A 24,032-nucleotide genomic window follows, 5' to 3' on the forward strand; every position below is an offset into this window, starting at 1 on the left:
ATCATTGTAATGTGTACCCCTTGTACACCAATTGTGAACTTCAATTATTCTACATTTTATCTTCTTATCCTACTGAAATTGCTGTTGGTCAAATCATACACAAATGAGAAAAATCTTTTCTGAAGAATTTTATAATATGATGTAGAAGTTATTTTCTAAATACATTACAGTCCTAATATAAGCTTAAATTGAATCGCTTATATATAGTTATTGTCTGTTTATAATAAGCGTAAACATGTAATAAAAGAAACAGAAACGGAACGTTGTCTCGACTTCAAGGACATGTAACGTACTATTGAATTGTTGTTTCATCGACGGTGCTGGAAACAAATAATTTAATATTATTTTTATTGAGATGGTCCAAACCTTTAGAAGCCTCTTTTAATCTTAAAACTCATAACAAAGAAACTAAAGGTTAAAAACGCTGAACATGTTCATAATTAAACTGGGATAAAGAGACGGATTACAGTTTTAATTGTGTAATCGTCATTTCAAAACTTTGAAGCTTACAAATCGTGGACATGGTTCATCTGTTGTTATATAAAGAGACTTACATTCTATAAATATATTATTATGAACAACAACTTTGAAGAGAGAACAAACTTATAAGAAAGCAGCATGGGGAAGTTGTGTTTCGCTTGTATTGTTTTGGCTTCTGTTTTGATATGCCAGTCATCGCCAATTAAAAAGTTGCAGGTAGGTGTGAATGTTTACTTATGTTCGGCAGCTTTTTCCTTTGAGAACGAAGTCCGTATACTTCTGTGATACTTTTTTATACTCCGATATACGAATGTATGAATCGTATATATACTGCTTTGTTATCGTATGAGTTGGTATAAAAAAAAAGTACGGGATTTTATGGATCCAACCAACACGGGAGGTTCCGTCTCAAGGTCGCTGTGCATGTGTTAAAAGAGAAAATATAAATTTAACTATTTAGATAAATTTTTAGATACGGATTGTTTTAATTATAACGAAAACTTGTTTAATGATGCATTAGCCGTATTCGGCATACTTTTATGTCTTTTCGGCTTGCAGAGCTCTTCAACATCGTGTTCGATTAGGCCTTCCAAATAGTATCCCGAGGATATGACCAGCGCAGTTGTCAGTGTTGACAGGAAATATCGTTAGCATGGTCATTTTCTGCTTTTCTGTTAATAAAAGTTTGAATAACTGTATTTGAAAAACTAATGTGTCTACCTAGGCATTGACAAGACTATTTGTTACCTTTTAGGACTGTATAGCTTGCAGATTTCTTCCACATCGTGTTTAGTTTGGCCTTCCAATATTGAAGTTGAGATATACAAACTGTCGAATAAAATCATTCAGAATTCTTTTAACATATTTTCTTTCTGAATAACGAAGATGAACACGTAGAATTGTGGACATAATGCCCGACTATGCTTCTATATCCTTATTTGACACTTAGACTTATTTAGACGCTAAATCATTTATTGTCAAAACAACAGAACAATATGTTCTATAAATATGACATTAGCTTTTAAAAAAAGCAGCGTTCTCCTTCTATCATATTTTCTGCTTCATTGGAAATTTTATAGTAATTTTCGTGATTTTAATTTTACTTCAAGTATGTAAATTGATTATTTTACTTAATATGTATGACGTGTAGACATAAATTAAGATACAGTGAGCTTATAGTGGTATTTTATGTTTAATAGAGCCGTGACTTTGACCTACACAATGTTGTGAGATTCGCATATGACAGACAGGGCTTAGAAAAGGAACTGGGAGAAGCAACAACTGCAGAAGTACAGGAATTTCTTCAATCAGTCCAGAAGGATTTGAGCGACATCGAGGCTATTACCCAAAAGATATTACATCGTTAGTATTATTTTTACTTTGCACGATCTTCTTTCTTTACTTCTTTGGTACCTAACAATCTTTGAGTTAACGAATTTATTCTAACATGATTTATTTCACGCTTGTGTATCTCATCTCATCTCTAGCCAAGGGTTACGATCCACTCTCCTCTGCTAGCGGAGATGATGTTTCTACAAATAAAAGAAGCCTTTTTGCACTCAGGACAAAACATTTCAAAGATTTGTCGAGGTAAATATGTACAGTATTCATCAACAAACAGTTGTCTATACAATGACATGCTCTAAATCTTATCATGGAAGTGAAATGTCAATAAAATACTTCCTAAATCTTACCGAAGCTAAGTAAGGATTTGTATAGTAACATACAAATCCTTGATAAAAGTTATGAATTTATTACAGTCAATAGCATTGAATGTGTAAGTAAAGGTAATATCCTTGGTTACCTTGCTTGCTAGCTGAAACGTGAAGTCGTTACTAGGTAAGGTATACTACACTCCTTTCAAAATAGTCTAGTCCTACAGACAGATAGATTGGTTATCTATCAGACTAGTCTACTATAAAATGATAGTTAACCAAATCTAATAATGACTTCACGGTTCAGCTAGCAAGCAAGATAACCAAATATATTACCTTTATCTACACACGCAAGGCAATCAGCTGTAAATTGATTCGATAAGATATATATCATCAACGACTGATTCTGTAAATAACACAAATAAACTTTGAAAGTACATACGAGCCAACGATTTCAAAATTTTCTAATTATTGAGATTTTTATATCTATAAGAATGGAGAAACTATATTGCAATTTAGTTTGCCTACGTAAAACTTGGTATAACTGTCGTTGATTTCAGTTTACTTAGCTCCATTTGAAAAGAAAGCTTATGTAGTATAACTGAAAGTTGGAGCCTAATATTCTGCTATAAACTGAGATGCTTGAATTCATAGGCGAAAGCCTGAATAATGTTAATGGTCCCATGGTCTTCAACTTGTCTACTCAACACCAAAAAAAATGAAACAATTAATTGATATTTGAATTATGACAAAAATAATCTTGTCAATAAAAAAATAAACGATGGGCAATTAAACCAAACGTTCTGAGATTAATTGATGCTGTACTACAAACACTTTGAGGTCTATCATATACAAAGTTCCTAAACTGATCTAGTCAAAAAGAATGAAGCCAACGACATCACAAAAACATCTTTGAAGCATTCTTATAAGCATGAAACTGTTCATACACGAAATGTCAATTGTGTCAACGATACACGTCTGATTGTTTTAACGTTGTATGTCACGTGATTGTTTTCAGATGACTGGACCACAGAGCTGGAACTTACTGAAGAAGAACAAGAACTCCTCTTTCATTTGTGGATAATGGATTCCTACCTACCAAATATTGGAGGTATGCTTAGCTCAAAATATACCTGTATTCTTTTTTTTTTGTATTCCATGAAAACTTCAGAGGACTAAGTTAAATGAGATACCAAATTTCAGAAGGGGAAAAAAGGGGGGGGGGGGGGGTAATAATAATATCGATTAAAAACTTTATAATAGTAAATAGATCTAGATATCGTCACTTTGTTGTATACCAAGCACAAAACGCTTCCGAAAGTTTTCTGAAATCAAACAGTTAAAGAAATATTTTACCAACATTTTATCCAAAAAATCTCGTATATGTAATTAGAAATTACTTAATGTGTTTTAGTCTTTTTAATTTACTTGCTAAGGCGGAAGTCATTATATACCTCAATTTGTATTACAGGTGGCCCAAAGAGTCTTTTCTTGGAAGATTGTAAAAAAGGTATGTGATATTTCCATATGTTTAAAAAAAAAGTAAGTTAACTACCAAAATCAACCATCACGTCTATTCCCACCATGGTATACTGAAATACTGAGGCACTCGACTATTCTGATGTTTGTATGGCGACTAGATGAGATTGAAATCTCAAGTTTATCAAGAATTCAAGTTAGTTACAAAAATTACGCCATGCAAAAATGACAATTAAATTCACAATTAACTACCGGTTAAACAGTAAAAACTTTTATCAATATTTAAAAACTCGATTTTCAGTTGTTTCTGAGTTATTTGATTCAGTACTCTTCACAGGTTGTTGATATTCTTTTAAGCTTGTTTTTAAATAATATTGTTACAAAAACTGTCTTCCTTGTACTAATTATAATTGTTCTTTTTGGAGTACAACATTACAGTTTGAATTTTAAGTATTGATAGATTTTTTTCTTTTCTAACCTACAGAATACATGGCCACAGATTTTAGCACGGAGGCTACTTTTGATGATGCAAAAATGGCTGCATTGGTACAGATTTTGACCTGTGGATATAATGGTTGGAGAACGATGGAGCATGTATTAGACATTAGTGACCTAACAGGTTTGTCAATTATAAGGTGATGTAATGGATCAAACTCCGAAACAGTCGTAACGTCCTGTTTGGTTGACTCCGAGTTTTAATCGGAACTACTCGGACTTTCTGATTGCACGAAGAAATAATAACGTACTGATATGAGTAGCGAGTATGGCCGAAGTAGTTACGATTGTGATAGTTTAGCAAAGCAACGTCGCCACCGTTTCGGAGTATTGGTATTACCAGCATATCTTTACGCGATATTCATTTGCATATAAACCATGCTTTGTGCTAGACCGACAAGCCGAGTCAGAACTTTAACATGCTATTTTAAATGGTAACAATTCACACTCTGACCCAAGCAGTCTTGTTTTCTTTCAATTAGATGCCAGGTGAATAGTGGAAAAGCTGCAAATACTAAGTTTCAAGTTTCAGTTTAATCCTACCATGGATAAGACACAAGACATATCGAACATAAGCGACTTTTATATTTAGTATATGTGCTAAAAAGATTGAAATTTTGTAACAGCAGAGAAGAAGAAAACGAGAAATCGGCTTCTTTCGTGAAGTTAATGAAATGAGACGTTACAATATGGAACAAATCAGAAATGCCTTCTAATTATTAATAATGTAACTTTGTTAAAGGATATATAAATACTTGCAGTCTTCTTAAACTAAATTATTGCATTATAAGCAATGCTGCATTATTCTTCTAATAAGTGATTGCTTTGGTGTTTGTACTATGTAATGGAAATGTCTATTTGTTGTACAACTATACAATGTTTCACTCAATTCATATAACATATACTAACTTTTACAGAAGATGACTTGAAATCAGTGGGCACGATGGCTGAAATAGTGGAAAAGATCTCAATTGGTGTTTCTGAGATGTTCACCCTTGGACGATTTCTTGAAGTTATTGCTACACTGGACGGATCCGAGTACACCGACCAAGGTAAAGCAATTAATAAATAAATGTTTTATTCATTAATTATTTTGTGGTGTAAGACACACAAAATTCTTCCTCCATTTTTCCCATACTTTTAAAATTGCCAGATAGCGCTTATGGTACAATCAACATCTTTCAGCAGGAGTGGTAAAATCAAATGACAACTTTTTAAGACATGTAAAGTGAACAAAAAATGTCTACTTCTTCGTTGCGCGCCTTTGGAAATTATTAAAAACACTGTCAGAATTATTTGTACCATTAGGGAGCTAGTGACTTTAGGACAGCATGCAATGTTTGTTCTAGATAAAAACAAGATTTTAAAAATTATTTTTAAGAATTGAATGCTTCTTTTTGTTAATTCATTGGGGTGTAAAAGGGTTGCCGAAGTACATTGTGTATTCCGAGCTTCATTCTAAAAAAGTGCGCACGGTCAACGCTTTTACAACCATATGAAATTTTTAAAAGAAACATTCAATACTTATAAATAAGCACATTTTTTAAAGCTAGGATCATAAAAATACGAAGTTTTTAAATAATTAACATGTGCACTTTATATTACTGTGGGACCTCGTGTATCATGAATATTAAATTTCATTGCGTAATGGATGTCAATTTCAAAAGGACCCGAGGTTGCGGTTAGCCAATCAAAATAACGTAATATAATTATAGATTATCGTTGGTCATCTCAACCAGATTGATTTTCTCGCTTGAGCCGGTCACGGCGAAAGCGAGAAATGCAATCGAGTTGAGATGGCCAATGATAATCTGTTTATCGCTATTTTACATATGACAACGTTGTCAATTTCATGTCAATTTCATTAGCAACGGCCACGTGGCTCCTTAGTTTCTAGTGATAATTTTCCATCTCAAACAAGTAGCATGATATGAAAAATTATCACAAAAAAAGATCAAAGGAAAAATCCACAAAATATCGATAATGAAACGTACATGCAATATATAGTTACTGTAGATATATCGTAAGAGTGCTCTCTGTTTTGAAACAACGATTTAGTTTTTTTTGGTTTGGTGGAGTTTCGTCGATATAATTTATTTGTTTACATTGCTGATTACAATCGTTTATAATAGCATGCAATGGGGTTTTAACTAAACTAAGTATACTTTTTGATGCCTGTGATATCAAAATTGTTTATTATATATCTGTAAAAGTACATTAATTTAAACAATTTGTTATATTGGTACAGAATCGTTCAACAAAGCTTTGAAAAGTGATGCCATAGAAAAGATGGACAAGAAACCAAATGGTGAGCATACAGACGAGGGAATGGGTGATGATGACAAGGACGATAGTAGTAAGCCAGATGGTGACATGCGTCCAAGGCCCACAGGCGCTCGTCCAAGGCCCACAGGTGCTCGTCCAAGGCCAACAGGTGCTCGTCCTAAGCCAGATGGCGACAGAAAAAACATGCGTCCAAAGCCCACAGTACAAAGCATTGACCAAGTCTTAGAGTCTCGTAATGGCAAATCATCATCAAACGCCGTTTCATTAGTATCTAGAATAAATAGAATCAGGGATCTCAAGGAGAAAATCTTATTGTCTAAGATTCTGAAGGCTTTAAGTGACAAACGCAAATAAATTAACGGAAAACGATGGAACAAAGAGGAATTGAATCGAAAATTATTTAAAGCTAAAGTTTCTCATATTTGAATTGTTTTTACATCTTAGATTTGGCTTTTATATTAAACTACCTTGCAACAGAGTTTTTCTTATTTTGTGATCAAAAGCGATAGTGCGTTTGAACTCTAGCCCAAATCATGTCTCACCCATTGCGTGTTGTCATCAAGACATTATAGCTCAATCTGACCTTGAGTCACTTTCCTCGGATAAAGTCATATATGGATAGCGATATGAATTGCACAGAAGCACTCAAGGTCTCCAGATCTGAAAGGAGTAGGTTCAGTAAGACCCCTTTTTGCCCAGAAACATAGCAGTTTTAGAAAATTGTGAAAATGTAATCTTTAAGCTATATTTTGGAAAGTTAAATGCTTATGCTACATAAATATGAGCTGTGTTTGACAATACAATGCACATATATCGCGTTCTAACATCATTAAGCCATGCTAATTACTGAAATTTTCCAAAATTTGGCATTTTGGTTAATTTTTAGACGGTTTGAACTTCAACTTCAACTTTCCGTCTAAAATGAAGATGGCCGCATTCGTGTTCATTCACAATATTGAAATGTAAGTTGTATTTAATTATTAAAATACATATATAAAGGTTGAGGATGAACACGGATGCGGCCACTTTCATTTTTGACAAAAACCATCTGAAAAGTGACGTTTTTTGGCATATTTGATATATTTTTCATATTTAAGCTTGAACCAGAGCGTTTTTAATGACTAAGTCGAATCAATTGAAATAGACACTAAAGTGTTTAAAAGTGTCCAAAAACTTTCGTTAGATGAACCTGAAATTTTATGCCAAAATCGGCCCTTACCGGACCTACTCCTTTCAATAACTTTCCAATTTCTATACAATCTTTCGATATAAATCATTGCATCTATGATGAAAAGTCTAAGAAACTTTATTATATAGATTAGGAGTTGTGGTACGGACGGAGTGCCAATGAGAAAAAATGTCCACCCAAGAAACAATGTTTAAAAATTTAACAAATATAGGTCAAAGTACAACCTTCAACATGAATATAAAAAAGAAGATGTGGTATAATTACCAGTTAGACAACTCTCCCCAAGAGACCAAAATGACAGAGAAATTAACAACTACAGGTCACTGTACGGCCTTCCACAATGAGCAAAGTCCAAAATCGCATAGTCAGTTATAAAAGGCCCCGAAGTGACAATGTAAAACAATTCAAACCAGAAAACTAACGGCCTTATTTATATAAAAAAAATGACCTAAAAACAAGTATTTAACACATAAACAAACGACGACCACTGAATAACACATGTTAGCGGGATCCCCACCCCCTAAACCAGGGACAGTGGGGTAACAGTACAACATCAGGAAGTTCGACGATCTATAAAAATCAGATGAAAAAGGCTCAACTTATCAGATGGACAAAAAAACAAGTGGAGGTGGATCAGATCTGAGAGTACTTGGCTCACACCGACCAGGATGCTATAAAGGGCCCCAAAATGACTGGTGGAGTGTAAAACAATTCAAACAGGATAACCAACGGTCTAATCTATATAAAAACGAGAAAAACACATGATAATCACCAACAACGACAACCACTGAACAACAGGCTCCTGACTTACGGGATATCCGCATAAAAATGCAATGGGTTATGAAAATCTGAAGTAAAGAGATGTGCAAAAAATGATTCATTCTTGTAAGGATGTTGTTTTATATGCTGATTCACTCATTTTAGTCAACGAAATTATATCTTACATTTTTTTTACGAGGTTAATAAAATGTTGGTAAAAACTATCGGCCTTTGGTGGCTAACACAGGTGCACGGTAGTTATACATTTATATTCGTAATCAGTCATTAAAAGAAATTGATTTGGTATTAAATAGCTGTTTAAAAAAAGGTTCAATCATGTTTTTCTAAATAAAAAATAACTTTCAGAAGGTTTCATCAGGTATTAGGGTAAATATTTTAAGTGATTTTATAAAAATCTAACAAGTTCAGGGACTTCTTTTGGGCAGAATCAATTTGCGCCAATTGAAGTTTTGAAAAGGTATTAATTGCGCCACTCTCTTTTATTTTGATGGTATTAATTGCGCCAATAAATGAAATGAAATTGCGCCACATTTACCTGTTAATATTTCTTACTTATATCATACCTGTACATGTTTTACCTATATCAAGACAAGACAAGACAAATTTCACAGAAGATTTTGGCAGTATACAATACCACATTTTAATTTGTAAAAAGAAATATAATTATTTCATTATCAGTCTCAAGAAATTAGTACGTCACATTTTGAGATCTGCGAGCATAAGAAAAGCAACCAATATGTTTTCAGAACGACCTTCAAAAATAATAAATTAAAGAAGGAAATTTAAAAAAGAAAGATTTAAAATAGGTGCGTCAGTCTATATATAGAGAGAAGAAAGCTGCGTCCGGCTCAACCTAAACATCCAGCAGAATTTCAGAATATTAGATGTTATTGGTGCTGTAACAAACAAAGATGATGACTTTGTATTTTGTAACGATCCACAAAGCGGGATAATTCTATTAGGATGCGAGGCTATTTTCTGTGTACAATGTCAGAGGAATGTTTTGCTGATGGTACCTAGTCAATCATTTAGTTGTTATATAAAAAATAAATAAAGTTGGCGCAATTAGAGGATTATTTCATTGGCGCAAATGATACCTATAGTTTTGAAAATTAGGTGGCGCAAAAGAAGTATTGTCGCAATTAAGTTGTGGCGCAAATGAGTTACTTTTTGGCGCAAAAAGATATTGCCCCTTCTTTTAATGTCCAAAATGCCAACATGACGTGTCTTCGTATTTATACATTCCAAGCTTTACCAAGGAACTTTCTATACAGGTCCTGCTTTACCATATATTTCCTTTTTTGAGTGATCCTGATTTCATTCTGATGATCATAATGCTAAATACTATAGACAACTATAGAGGTCTAAATAAACCAGAGATTGTATTCTTTGTGTGTTTATACAGCAATAGGAAAACAACGATATAATGAAACATTAATATAACTCTAGGCAAGGCTTTTGTAACCATGTTTCAATTAATTTTCTTAAGAATACAAAGGATAGACATACCCTACAATGCATGGTCAGTGCTGTTGTTTGGTGTGTTTCTGCTTTTATTTGTTCTTGTGTTGTGATGAGCAATATTGTTTAAGGTAAGGGGAGGGTTTATCCTCATAAACCTGTTTAACACCGCCACCTTGTTTTTGTACCTATCCAAGGTAAGGAGCCTATAGTTCATTGGTTTGTTGGTTCAATGTAAGATTTCTTAATTAAATTGTTTCATATTTTCCATGTCGGGGCTTTTTATAGCCAAGTATGCGGTATGGAGCATTCTAATTGTTGATGGTCATACGGTTGCCTATAAATGCTTACATACATTTCATATGCAATTTGGTATTTGGTGGATGCAGGGGCGGATCCAGCCATTTAAAAAAAGGGTGTCCCAACCCAGGACAAAGGGAGAGGGGTTTCAACTATATATACCCATTCAAATGCATTGATCGTCCAAAAAAAGGGGTTTAAACCCCTGGAACCCTCGCCCTGGATCCGCCACTGCGATGGTTGTCTCATTGGCAATAATACCACATCTTTATTTTATATGATAATGAATTAAGTCTTTACTTTATACTTTTTATAGGGAGGATAGAGATGGTAACATATGGTTGTGTATACAAAATCTTCGATGATCAGAGTAAACTGAAACTTATTCTTTAACGATTTTTTCGCTGTCTATTAGGCACAAGTACTCGGGATGTCCAAATTCAGACGCCATTGATAAAAGTCTAATCGTTTTTATCTTTAGTTTTGTTATTACTATGAACTTGAGATAAAATTAGTGTGAGGTTACACGTTTAATTAGTCTCAAACACAGGTTTTATCCTACACTATATTGTCTCCAAATGTTACAATGAATTTAAATGTCTGGGTAAATGTTAAATAATATACGTTTATGTATACACAACTTGTCTTGCTCACAATTCACACATTGATGCAATTTAAAGTAAGTTACTTTATGTTTATTTATTATTTGAACAAAAATAACTTTGAATTTTTTCTATTCGCATCTTTGGCCTCACAATGTATATGATCACAGTTTCCCTAAAAACTGATGATGGCTTCAAATCATTAATATTTCGGAGTTAAGTATATGACGTTCATCATTATTGAACACGTACACATTTTTGTTTAGGGAACACTGAAGCACGCCACCGTGTGCGGGATTTTTTCGCTGTGACCGATTGTGGCTTTCGGAAATTTTCCGCTCTTTGGACGGGTTGTTGTCTCTTAGAAAGATGGTCCATTTCAATTTTATTTGTAAATTGTAAAAATCAGACACAAATAGAAGAATTTTGAAACATGGCCGAAAAAAACCACCTACCTAACCATTCTTATTTGAGGTCACACTCATCCTGAGTTAGAAATAATAAATTCTTTTTTTCTATGTTTCTGGTAATTTGACATAATATATAGGCATAATGTATTGTATGGAGTGGAGTGTTGGAGTGGAGTATTGGAGTATTACTCCATAAAATACATTATGCCTAATATATTGATAACATTTGGTTTAACAGCAAGTTACTGTGTCAGCTTTCAAAAGTGTCAATTTCCAGTGCATTTCAACCAAATTATATCTGGAATTACCAGAACAGTTAAAGTAAACTAATTCGTGCATTGGGTTTTTGTTGGAGATAATTTCATCACTGCCTGATTCTTAGGCAGATTGGCACTTAATATAGACAAGACAAGACAAGACAATTGTAAATATTTTATTTAAGTAATTATTCAAACTCATTACTTCATTCTCCCTATATTTCACCCTGCTTAAGTCTCGCGTGTTAAATATACTCGGTGGAAAATTGATCAATAAGTTGTCCGTCGACTTTATATTTACCAGACAAATTTTAAATATATGTTAACTAAACTATAAGTTGTTAAACGAACATTATAGACAAAGTCCTAGGGTGTATGTCCGTAAAGCTATATCATTAGTATCGCTTGACTACCAATCAGACACAAGTGACCATTGACCAGCAATTACTATGTGAAGCATCACGATAATTAAACTGAAAATATTCGGTTTCCGTTTAGTCAGCTTAAAATCTAGCCCACCTTCAAGCAAAATAATATACAATGAAATATAAAAAGCAGAAGAAACTGTTTGATAATAGATTGAAAAGGTTGAAATGTTGTGCAATAGTGATGAGTTAAACAGTTAGGGCATGACATGCCAAAAGGCACAGTATACTTGCTAGAAAGAAAACAGTTAGGGCATGACATGCCAAAAGACACACTATACTTGCTAGAAAGACATGCCAAAAGGCACAGTATACTTGCTAGAAAGACATGCCAAAAGGCACAGTATACTTGCTAGAAAGACATGCCAAATGGCACAGTATACTTGCTAGAAAGACATGCCAAAAGGCACAGTATACTTGCTAGAAAGACATGCCAAAAGGCACAATATAGTTGCTAGAAAGACATGCTAAAAGGCACAGTATACTTACTAGAAAAAAACCAGTTTTTTTTTTATAGTATTGAGATGCAGATGATGGACGAATTTTGAAACATTAAAACACAAGATATAGAACTTTTGATTTAGACTACAACTGCAAAAACAATAAGTTAGATGTATGCTCAAGAAAACACAAATTTGAAATTCGTTGGCGTTTTTTATCATTAGGTAACATTCGTAACATCTTCGCTAGCCAAGGGTTACGATCCACTCCTGAGCCAAGGGTTAGGATACAATCCTGCTCTAAGAGAGCGGGAGTGGATCGTAACCCTTGGCTAGCGAAGATGGATTAGTAACTAACCTAAGGGAATTTTTTTCCGGTGCAGTGTTCTCCTGGTTCCCCTATACTGGATTCTTATTCTGCCTCCACCCAGGTTGACGTCCCTGCCTTGTAATGTGACGTCTGAATTGAAAAATGTATGATAATAAAGATGTAACTATTGAATCCCAATAACTATTATATCAATTAAATCGACACTTTAGTGGCAAACACTTATTTAGGTTGATAGCATACAATTGATACGATATTCGAGTACTTGTTTTTCCTATCATGATTTCCTCGATAGAGGGTTGCCGTATCAAAGATGCTTTTGAACTAAGAATTCCAAGTGGTGAAGTTGAAATCATCACTTCGTCAAAATTACGGAAGCCACCACGGGTTGGTTGGCCATTATGGATCATTATGGAATATTCAATTCACAGATGACAACGGATATGTTCCAATCGTCATTAACACAATCCCGTCCCCTTTACACCGAATGGGACCTTCCAAATTAGTCTTATCACAGGATTTAAGCGTACATGCGCAATACGACGGGTGCCAAATATAGAGTAGGATCTACGTATCCTCTGGTACACCCGAAATCACCCAAGTAATAAGTGAGTTCGTAATGCTGTCATTAGTTTTCATATGTTGACGTGTTTTATGAACTGTAAAATTGTTTTTCATTTTTTGCCATGACGTCAGTTTGTTTTTCGACCTCTGAGTTTAAAAAATTTCCCTTTGGTATATTTCGACACTCTTTTAGATATTAATTTTCCGATATTAACATATATTATATAGATTTGTATTTTTATCTGAATGATATTCAACTTGCTTTATGTCGAAAGTATATACGCATTACCCAAACCTGTTTTATGTCGTATTTCATTTGCAGTGCTACGAAAGTTATACATTATTGTGTAAGGTTAAAAGTTCAATAGAGCTCCATTATGACAGCACTAATATGTTCCAATTTGTCATAGCCATTCTCATGTACTCTTCCACCGCATGATATATAACGCCAATTTAACAACGAATTTGTACTTAAATTGCGAAAGCCATTTTTATTATATGTCTCTGTTCTATCCAAGTCTAAATTTTTCTTTTTTTAACTTTTCAACCTCAAAATGATCCAGTTTTTCTGTATTTCAAAGTCGTAAGAAAATGACTGAAAAATGAGTACTAGAAATTTATTTAAAATTAAAATGAGAAAATTTTTATATACTAGTACAAGTAATACAAACGAAAAGTTTGAAGATTGATTTATGACTATTTTAGTATGTTTACGTGAATACCATAAAGATAGAGCTTTAAAACTTAAATCAAATACTACAAATTCTGTACTGCTACTTATAGTTACAGATGTGAACCTATTGTGTAGATTAAGTTGTGTATAGTGTTATAATAGTGATAAATAGTCGATATTCACGTCTCCAAATATAGTCTCCATTGCAGGTCTCTGTCATAATTGATCTTAACAGGGTTTATACACAGATGTACACGGGCTTTTATGAGATGAATATAGAAAATAATATTGGCTGACATAATCTAATTACATCAACAGATTTACGCATATCCATGGAAACACACCATTTAAGGTAGGCTAATTTTCAACAATGTATAAAGGTTTTACTGTCTGTGTGCTGATACAGGTAAATAAATAATTTTTTCCATTAACAAAATATTTTTGATTTTCCATTTCATTAGTTATTAATGGTCACCATCTTTCTATAATACACCCTAACAATACAATACATATAATTGATTAATGAAGACATCTGTCCTATTTTTGTGATAAAAACTAGCCAGGTAATATCTGTGAAACTCGAAAAATGGTGAGATTTTTCTATCTTATACGATATCAGTTTTGTACTTTGTATACGATGTTTTTTCTAATATTCATCACTAGACGAATTTAATTTTAAAACATTCAAATAATTAATAAAGACCAGGAAAATTCAGGATATGGTGAGATTTTTTTCTATCTTACTCGACCGGTAATTTTTGTAAACGTGGGTTTTATTCGTCTTCTCACTAGACGAATTTCTCATTTAAAAACATTCCAAACAAAAGAGTGATTTACTATATACTTATACCCACGGCGGTGTCTTTTGTTACAATAAACTGTCAATAGCTTGAAGTTTGAAACCAGTGTGACAATCAGTAAAATATATTCAAGACAGTTGATATTATGTTGATGGATTAAATATTTTGTAATGTAGGAAAAGAAACCAGAATCTATCATTTTTACATGTATTCTTTATGTACAGATATAGAAAATATTTAGAAAGAGGTAGGACTAACTAAAGAGAACACATATTGTACATGAAAAAAATAATGACGCGAGTTAAACACCGCCATATTCTGTATGTGCCTGTCCCTAGTCTGTGAAAGGATCCTGCGATTCAGTGGTTATCGTTTGTTGCTGTGTTAAATATTTGTTTTTCGTTCATAATTTTGTTCATGAATTATGCTGTTAGTTTTTCTCGTTTTACATTTGTCATTTCGTGACCTTTAATAACTGACTATGCGGTATGGATATTGATCATTGTTAAAGGTAGAATGGTAACATATATTTTTAAATTTCTGTCATTTATTCTCTTTTGGAGATTTGCCTCATTGGCAATTATACAACACCGTCTTTTTATGTACAAAGAGGAATAAACGGTAAATAAATCTCGTTTTATTTTTCTCAAATATTAGTTTTAATCCATCAATATAATAAAAACAACTTGATCTTTGAATATATTTTCAGATACCAACGTACCGTGGTTCCAAAATCGACATGTCGCTATATAAATGTACCTTAAAAAGAACTGCTCAAGTAATTGTATATGTATTCCTGGTTTTGATTGCATGGAAATGTTTAGGCAACATTTATACAAAAACAATTTTTTATGAGAGGCATCAAGTTCTTGACTATAATACAGACAAAGAATCAAATTTTGGGCAAACCTCTTCTTCCGGAACATTTGATCTGTCACCTATTGAGTTAATACGCCAAGACTGTGGTGAACTTTGTGATACAGATCGCCCTGGGACAACCGGACCATACTTTGATCATATCACTGCTAAAATAAATTGTAATGCTTTATTTACTAACAAATATATTGACCGAGAACACGGTCAAAAGAAAGCGCCAAAAGAAATTCCGAAAGTACTCTGGAACGAATTTACTATGAATAATCGTTTAGAGGTTGTGAGTTATTACTTTGACGAACACTCTTTAGGAAAGAGAAAACATATTTCTGTGCCAGTATGGACACAGTCAGAAGTAAACGGTTTGATATCAAAAGCCAAAAAGGGTAGACTTGTTGGAAATTATGGTGTAAACAATACAAATGCCCTTCGTGATGGGTTGAAGCATGCACCAGGTGTAAAGAATGGACGAGTTCTTGTAATTGGTTCCGTGAAGCCTTGGGCAGAAGCATGTGTCCTGGAGGCAGGTGCACGAGAAATTGTTACTCTTGAATATGGTAAAATAGTTTCACATATTCCAAACGTTAAGACAATGGTACCATATGAATTTAGAATGGCGTATTTAAACAAAACATTAGGAGAATTCGATGCAGTAGTGACCTTTAGTTCAGTTGAACATTCAGGACTTGGAAGGTACGGGGATGCTTTAAATCCCTGGGGAGACGTAATTGCAGTGGCAAGAGGTTGGTGTGTAACCAAAGAAGGTGGTTCTCTTACAATAGGAGTAGAATATAACAACAATCAGGATTATATAAGATTCAATGCCGACCGTTGCTATGGTAAAATCAGGTATCCTTATTTGGCAACAAACTGGAATCAATTTTATAGAGGATACTCGGGAAAAGGCATACAGAGAGTTCATGTGTTTACAAAATAAAATATACTGAATTAGAACACTCAAACCTGCATGGTGTGAGATCCAAATCTTTGATTTTCTCTGGACAATGAAGAGAAACAATCAAGGAAGGATGAAAAGCAAATGGAAACAAGAGTTTCGGTCAATGAATGTAAAGGGTAGACATTGACGTCCATCGCTTTTATAGTGTAAAATGTAGATATTGCCTTCCCTTATTTTACAGTGCAAAGATTTCGTGATATAAGAAAAAGACTAAAATTACAGAAAAAAATGCTAATTTTACCAGACATGCATACATAAAAATAAGCCATCAAACCGAGAAATGGATAACGGGAATATCATTGGAATGGTCGAAAAATATACAACACAAGTTATGCTTCTTTACAAGTGCAATATGTAGCAGTTTTGTGTGTACGTTTGACCATTCATAGATTAGTCTTGTTAAACATACGTCAAATCATACCTAGTCCTTATCACTAACAAAATTTGAAAATAGACGTAGGGCATACGTTAATGAGACAATAGCCAATATGTATACTAGTATAAAACCCCTTCAAAGACATTTATACCAACAAAATACAGGTGTTTGTGTTATTTCAAGCTCTAAATTGCCACCGGGTGTTACCATATGATTTTAAGGGGGTGGGATGGGGGCAAGATAAAATTTGAAAAAAAATGACAGGAGTTGTGAGTATTAGTTATTAAAAAAAGCAGGATGACAATTTATGTTAAAAAAAAAAGGCACGACCGAATAAAGTGAAAACTGAAAAGAGAGGACATAGATTACAAATAAAAAAGCAACTGGTTCCTGATAGTTGTACATGAGTGAACATGAAAAACAATATGAAAATAAAGGAATATAGCTGTTAATATCATATGAACTCACACTGTCCTACAGACAGTCATATCGGTTGCTGTACTGCATAGATTATTTCATAGGATGAATGATTATTATAAAGTAGAAAATGAGCTACCGTTCTAGATCACTTGGGTTCTCCGACTGGGTGTCGTTTTCATAAAGGTTCCGTTTTGTTTGCAAAAGTTTTGTCTTTCGCCTTTGTTATTTTTTGCAATGGGGTAGTCTGCTCACATGGAATTTTGATTTCCGATACACTTTTGGTGTCTTCTTCCTTTTTTATGGTATCTGCATACTTTTTTATTGTTATTGATGTGAACTACCAGTCTGTGGAACATTTATTAATTGAATGGGTTGAAGCTTACCATTCAAAAATTTCAAAAATAAATCAAATATATATTGACAACTGAGAAAACGTTTAATATGACTCAAATCAGAACACCACGTGTTTGTCGGTAACCTTCGCCATAATGGTTTCCAGCCAGTGTTTTCTTAAAATCATGTCAATCCCAGAGTGTGTGAACTTGTAATATTCCACTATTCCAAGTTCCCTCTTCGGTACCTCAAATATATAAGATTGCAACCTCACTCTTAGTCTCATCGTCACTCGATTTGAGGGCTACTTGGATGGGATATTTCACGAATCCAGCTACGACACCGACCGACACATTTGTGGAAAATAGCGCATAATATGATTACGTTTGGAGCGCAGAGCACATGTTTCTAAAATGACTTTTATCAGGTATGCGCGAAACAATTATCAAAAGGTACAAAAATTATAAAACCAAAGCAACCTCAACAACAGAACAAACAAAATTGTTCATGTTACATGCCGAATAAAACCCACAGGAACTAGTTCACCACCAGATGTCGCAGTCTTTTATTGCCACAATAAACATATATACTACTGGAATAACCTTCATCGTCTGTGCTCAAGATCAAATGTTTCTATTTTTTCAATAGATAAAAACTTGCGTTATCTGTGGTGGGTTTTTTTTGCAGAAAATTTTATTTTTGTGTATTATTTTTTTAAATTTTACCTGATTCAAAGGGGATTTGTGAAATGAAATTCAAAGTGTCGTAACTAATTAAAGTTACAAGTTGGGTCTGTTTTTAACAATAAAATGGCAATTTCCATCAAATTGAATATATAAAAGGGCTTATTATAACAACGTTTTTTGTTATAAAAACACAATCCCCTCGAATAAGAATAAGTTGCCTGGTCTTGATGTATGGATCTTTTTCGTGTTAATAATAAAGTCAAATAGAAAATTCTGTATGATTTTGAATTTTATATAATTTATATGTTTTGGAGTTAATATATAGACAACTCTCCATAAAAAAACAAATGACACGGAAGTTAACAACTAAAGGTCACCGTACGGCCTTCAACAATGGGCAAAGCCCATACCGCAAATCCAGATATATATATATATAAATGACAATGTAAAACAATTCAAACGTTAAAACTGACGGCCTTATTTATGTACTAAAATAAACGAAAAACAAATATGTAACACATAAACAAACGACAGGCTTCTGACTTGGGACAGGTACATACATACAGAAAGTGGTGGATTTAAAAATGTTAACAGGATACCAACCTACCCCTTGTCTGGAACAGTGGTATACATAACAATACAACATAAGAACAAACTATAAAAAATCTGTTGAAAAGGCTTAACCCATCAGATGGACACAAATACAAATACTACACAGAGAGGACTTGGGCAGGTACTTGTACATCCCAACAACAAAAAGACATTAAATACAGAGTTAAGCATGACTAGTACACATTTTTGTTAAGGGACCAGATAAAGCCCGCCTTCGGGTGAGGAATTTTTCTCGTTGTGTTGAAGACCCATTGGTGACCTTCATTTTCTTTCTGCTCTTTGGTCAGGTTGTTGTCTCTTTGATACATTCCCCATTTTCATTCTCAATTGTATTCCATATAACAGTCAATCAACATGTAATGGCGTCCGTAAAATATTCAAAGGAATGATTTCAACTTTAATACTTCAAACTCATGGTATCAAGGCTTCATTGAAAACACCAATCCTCTATCAATGAAATCATGATAGAAAATGCAAATTAATTGTATTTACAACTCGAGTAACTAATATACATGTACGTAAAACATTACGTATCACAGAATTTGTACTTACCATCAGCAACATGACGGGTGCCACTGTCAGAACAGGATATGCTTACACTTCTGAAGTTCCTGAGATTATCCTCAGATTTTTGGTGATGTTCGTGTTGGTCATTCTCGAGTTTTCAGTGTAGTGTTTTTGTCATAACGTTGTCAAATTGTCTTCGATTTGTATGGTTTGAATGTTTCTTAGGTATCTTCCATCCCTTTTTTGAATGTTAAATGCATAATCGCTAGTTATTTTGTAGTAAGAAAATCAAGATGATGTTTTTCAGCTTTCCACGAATATATACATTTAATATTATTAATATTAATCTACTTGCAGTCAATTCCAGTCATGTAGTTTGCGAGCTCTAAAGATCCAGGTACCTGTACAAGTATCTCGACTTCATATCAAAGATGAGAAAAACATCCTCCAAACGCTTCGTCGTATATTTCATCACCATACTTATGCTTTTCTATTTCATCTGGTATTTTGTCTTAGATTTCCAATCTGAATTTAAAACAAACAGAAGAACAGTCTTGAATAATGATAGCAATGTAGCTTTAGTTCTTGAGGCCGCTTTACAAATCAACGACCATCCAGTCTTAATTACCCTTGTAAATGATGGATATCTTGACATGGTTCAAAGCTGGGTGTGCAATACTAAACATATGGGATTCCATAAACAGGTACCATTATGTTAATTAAAAACCCCTTAGTTTCTTTCCTTGAAGGTTTATGTACCCTTATAGCCATTTTTGTACGAATTTTTTAAACATCATTTGGATATAATGAATAATAGATACAGACCATTTTGAACATATAAAAGGGGGATCTTGATGCAAAGTATTATTATTTACTGTTGTATTGCATTTAACAGAAAAAGAGTACTTTGTGGCAAATAAACCAAGATTTTTATAGAAAATCCACAGCCTTTAATTACTCACTTGCTTTTCTATGATGCGCTAGTGTTTCATTTTTTACAAAAAGTTCTATCCAACCTTAAATTCCAAAATAACTCGTGCAGAGTGCACCCTAAAAGGTGTACTTGATTTGGTCCATATTTTTATTTGTTCTAACGAATAACTACATTAATAAACTTGTTTAAAGGAAATCGATGCTAGCACTGCATGCAATAATCCTATATCTATCGGTCATCAAATTGCAAAATATGATAGAACAAGGATAAAGGCTGTGGATTTTCTATAAAATTTCCATATGTTTAGCATTGAAGAAACACAAGAGTACATAATCGTTAATTACAAAAAAACAATCAAATTTTATTCAAACGGGTATACATAGATATAGGAAGATGTGGTATGAGTGCCAATGAGACCGTCCGTCCATGTGTGTTTATACGTTCATATACGACCCTTAGTTTAAACATATTTATTTATCATATACGACCCTTTATAATGTGTATGGAAGTTAATACTTCATATAACCATTCATCAAGGTGTCAGTATTCACCTCATAAACTTACAAAACCTTTGAATAGACTTATTAAGAAGGGATATAATTACGATACTGTTGTCAAGTCATTAAAGATTGCATATTTTGGCGTTAATATTGAGTCACTGATAAGGTCTTTGCGTCGGAACTAAACACATTTATTCTAAAAACAGTTGTTGGCATGACACGGGTTATGTTCTTCTCATATATGTTATGATGGTATGATACTAAACCCCTTACGGGAAGGATTGTGCCTGATGTTCATATGATGAAATCATAATCTTTCAGTCAGTTTAATTGAAGTCTGGAGCTGGCATGTCAGTTAACTGCTAGTAGTCTGTTGTTATTTATGTATTATTGTCATTTTGTTTATTTTCTTTGGTTACATCTTCTGACATCAGACTCGGACTTCTCTTGAACTGAATTTTAATGTGCGTATTGTTATGCTTTTACTTTTCTACACTGGTTAGAGGTATAGGGGGAGGGTTGAGATCTCACAAACATGTTTAACCCCGCCGCATTTTTGCGCCTGTCCCAAGTCAGGAGCCTCTGGCCTTTGTTAGTCTTGTATTATTTAAATTTTAGTTTCTTGTGTACAATTTGGAAATTAGTATGGCGTTCATTATCACTGAACTAGTATATATTTGTTTAGGGGCCAGCTGAAGGACGCCTCCGGGTGCGGGAATTTCTCGCTACATTGAAGACCTGTTGGTGACCTTCTGCTGTTGTGTTTTTTTATTTTGGTCGGGTTGTTGTCTCTTTGACACATTCCCCATTTCCATTCTCAATTTTATTTGGTTTCTGCAGAAAGATATCGCGTAATACAATCTTCCAGGAGCAATCTTTACTTTTATATATATATATATATTTACTATATCCTGTTTGCATTTGGTATAAATTGTTTTACAATTGAATTATTTTGAAGGACAATTTCCAATCAAAATATAATTAAGTTAGGTTCGAATCTTATTACTAGTATTCAGGTTAAGCAGAATTGAAGCTATAAATGTCAAATTAATCCCAATTTGCACAAAACTAACAGTGTGACAATTACTCGATTCTTTTTTGGTGGAGGAAGCCGGAGTTTCCGGTGAAAACCACCGACCTCAAGTCTATATGTTACAATTGGTATCACTCGTGACTCCTATATATTTTACTTAGACCCTAAAAAACGTTTGCTCTATTATTTTTTATATGTACATTCCATCTGGAATGTGTGCAAGACATTATTATTAATTTAGAAGATGTTTTATTTGCCATGTTACCAAGCATACCCACCTTCAATCCGCTCCATAAAATGATACGGGGACAAATATCTGTTCATTTCTTTATCAAGTTGTGCTTTAATAATTTTAAGGTATTAAAACAAATATCTAAATTTTGTTACAAGTTTAACAAAAAAATTGTGATGATATGTTCATATATGCAGATATATACTATGATGCTTGTATTATGTTAAATTTTCAAGCATTGTTTTTCTCCAATTTTAGGTGATAATGATAACTACCTCAGCAAATGCTACAGAAAAGATCAAAGCTTTGTCACCGGATATAACTGTTGTTGTATTAAATGTTGATAAATCTATGAATGAACATCAAGTGTATAGTCACGTGGGTTATGTTAAAATTATGATACTCAGGACGCAGATACAGCTGGCTTTACTACAGAATGATATTGAACTTTATTCTTTTGAATGCGACTCCGTATTTCTGGCAAACCCATTGCCAACTCTTAGCGCGCATTCTAAAAAACATGATATTGTGTTTATAAGTAATTATAAGTCACCAAAGGCAATCAATGGTGGATTCCTGTATCTTTTTCCAACCACGGCAACAAAGGCAACATTTAAACAACTGAACAGGATGATGCTCAAACTTTATGAAAAAATAGAATTTGAGCCATCCAATAAAACTATTCCGACTTATGAAAACGACCAAGTATACTTGTCGAAATTAGTTCTTAAGAAATATGCAGGTCTCAAATCATATATTTTGCCCTTTTCCGTGTTCCCAGACGGCAAGTGGTACGAAATCTCGGAAAAGGACAGAAAAATTACAAAGCCTTATCTAATTCACAATAACTGGATAATGGGCAACCAGGCGAAGGAAGAAAGAGCCAGAAAGTGGGGACATTGGTTTTTAAAAGAAGACGGTTCATGTGATGTTGGCGCTGTTAAAAAGATTATTAAATTTTAACAAAACATTTTTATTCACAGTGAAAAGTCTTTCAGTATCATTTAAGTAATCGTAAAAAGTTTTTACTTAGTTTTAAGTATTATACTTTTCTTTATATATTTATATTCTCGTTTTTTTATAAGTACATAAGAACAGAATGTCATCTATTTTGATAAGATCAAGTTTCATCTTTTTAAAACTAAATTTTGCTTAGTTTCTATTTTTTTTCTTTCGTTACTCTTGATTTGAGATTTGAGTAAAAGGCATCACACTTTGCATAACTCTGGTTTAAATGGTGAAATGGTCTTTTATGTAAGAAAGGAAGGAGGTATAAATAACATCTAATAGTCCATGAAATAACAAAACAATTTAAATTCTCTAACATTTTGTCATGCTTGGACCTTTTAATGCTAACTAAGCATTAGAAAGCTGTATAGTGCCCTATACTTGTTAACATCCTCGTCCTATGATATCCGATTTTGACTCGCTGTCGAGTACTTTTAACGAGTTTCTTCTTTTCGGCAGTCTTCTTTTTGCCAGACTAAATGGTTAAAGCAATAAACAATAACAATATGGAAGACATCAACCTACGACTCCTGCTACAGGCTCTTGGCATGGGAGAGACGCATGAAGAAACAAATTAAAACAACACCTTATAAATTTCGTGCGTTAGAAGCGCTTTTCTAGATTTACCATCATCAGGAACGTTCAAAGCCGAATATTTGAAAGCCAATGATGTATATAAAAAAGCAGTTTAAAAGCCATATGACGAAAAAGGGCATAACAAGCCAAATCCACTTAACTTTGCCTTTGAAATTAGTTTGAAACTTAAGTTTCTTTAACAATTTAAAATTAATTATTAGCGGACAATATTCGAAAGGTTGTATAAATCATGTCAGCCCGAAGTATTGACTACTGTGCTGATTATGTGAGCCAAAATTTGTTCCTGTGAAAAAAAGTTGCAGTGGAACTAATTTCACATGAAATATGTTCTTGGAGAAC

General features: G+C 33.5%; 3 protein-coding genes across 7 annotated transcripts; all 3 read left to right on the forward strand.

Annotated features, from left to right (window-relative positions):
- Positions 1-530: 530 nt before the first annotated feature.
- LOC134718319 (uncharacterized) lies at positions 531-6,873 on the forward strand. Its single transcript, XM_063580817.1, has 7 exons — positions 531-696; positions 1,680-1,842; positions 3,154-3,246; positions 3,607-3,645; positions 4,099-4,233; positions 5,027-5,161; positions 6,358-6,873. Exons 1-7 carry the CDS (start codon positions 619-621, stop codon positions 6,747-6,749), a joined length of 1,035 nt encoding a protein of 344 aa, XP_063436887.1. The 5' UTR covers positions 531-618; the 3' UTR covers positions 6,750-6,873.
- Positions 6,874-10,673: 3,800 nt separating this feature from the next.
- LOC134718351 (uncharacterized) lies at positions 10,674-23,097 on the forward strand. Of its 3 annotated transcripts, XM_063580851.1 has the most exons (4): positions 10,674-10,804; positions 14,060-14,176; positions 19,747-20,093; positions 22,347-23,097. In XM_063580851.1, the coding sequence occupies exons 3-4, from the start codon at positions 19,821-19,823 to the stop codon at positions 23,049-23,051; spliced, it is 978 nt and encodes a 325-aa protein (XP_063436921.1). In that variant the 5' UTR covers positions 10,674-10,804; positions 14,060-14,176; positions 19,747-19,820; the 3' UTR covers positions 23,052-23,097. The 3 variants fall into 3 exon arrangements, with proteins under 3 accessions (XP_063436921.1, XP_063436927.1, XP_063436934.1); XM_063580857.1 differs by lacking the exon at positions 14,060-14,176 and having other exon boundaries at positions 10,687-10,804; XM_063580864.1 differs by lacking the exons at positions 10,674-10,804; positions 14,060-14,176 and adding an exon at positions 14,302-14,387.
- On the forward strand, positions 14,161-16,873 carry LOC134718330 (uncharacterized). Of its 3 annotated transcripts, none has more exons than XM_063580828.1 (2): positions 14,161-14,230; positions 15,334-16,873. In XM_063580828.1, the coding sequence occupies exons 1-2, from the start codon at positions 14,195-14,197 to the stop codon at positions 16,432-16,434; spliced, it is 1,137 nt and encodes a 378-aa protein (XP_063436898.1). In that variant the 5' UTR covers positions 14,161-14,194; the 3' UTR covers positions 16,435-16,873. The 3 variants fall into 3 exon arrangements, with proteins under 3 accessions (XP_063436898.1, XP_063436904.1, XP_063436911.1); XM_063580834.1 differs by lacking the exon at positions 14,161-14,230 and adding an exon at positions 14,319-14,413; XM_063580841.1 differs by lacking the exon at positions 14,161-14,230 and adding an exon at positions 14,719-14,871.
- Positions 23,098-24,032: the final 935 nt, after the last annotated feature.

This window comes from Mytilus trossulus, chromosome 1 (assembly GCF_036588685.1).
Source record: "Mytilus trossulus isolate FHL-02 chromosome 1, PNRI_Mtr1.1.1.hap1, whole genome shotgun sequence".
Lineage (NCBI taxonomy): Eukaryota > Metazoa > Mollusca > Bivalvia > Mytilida > Mytilidae > Mytilus > Mytilus trossulus.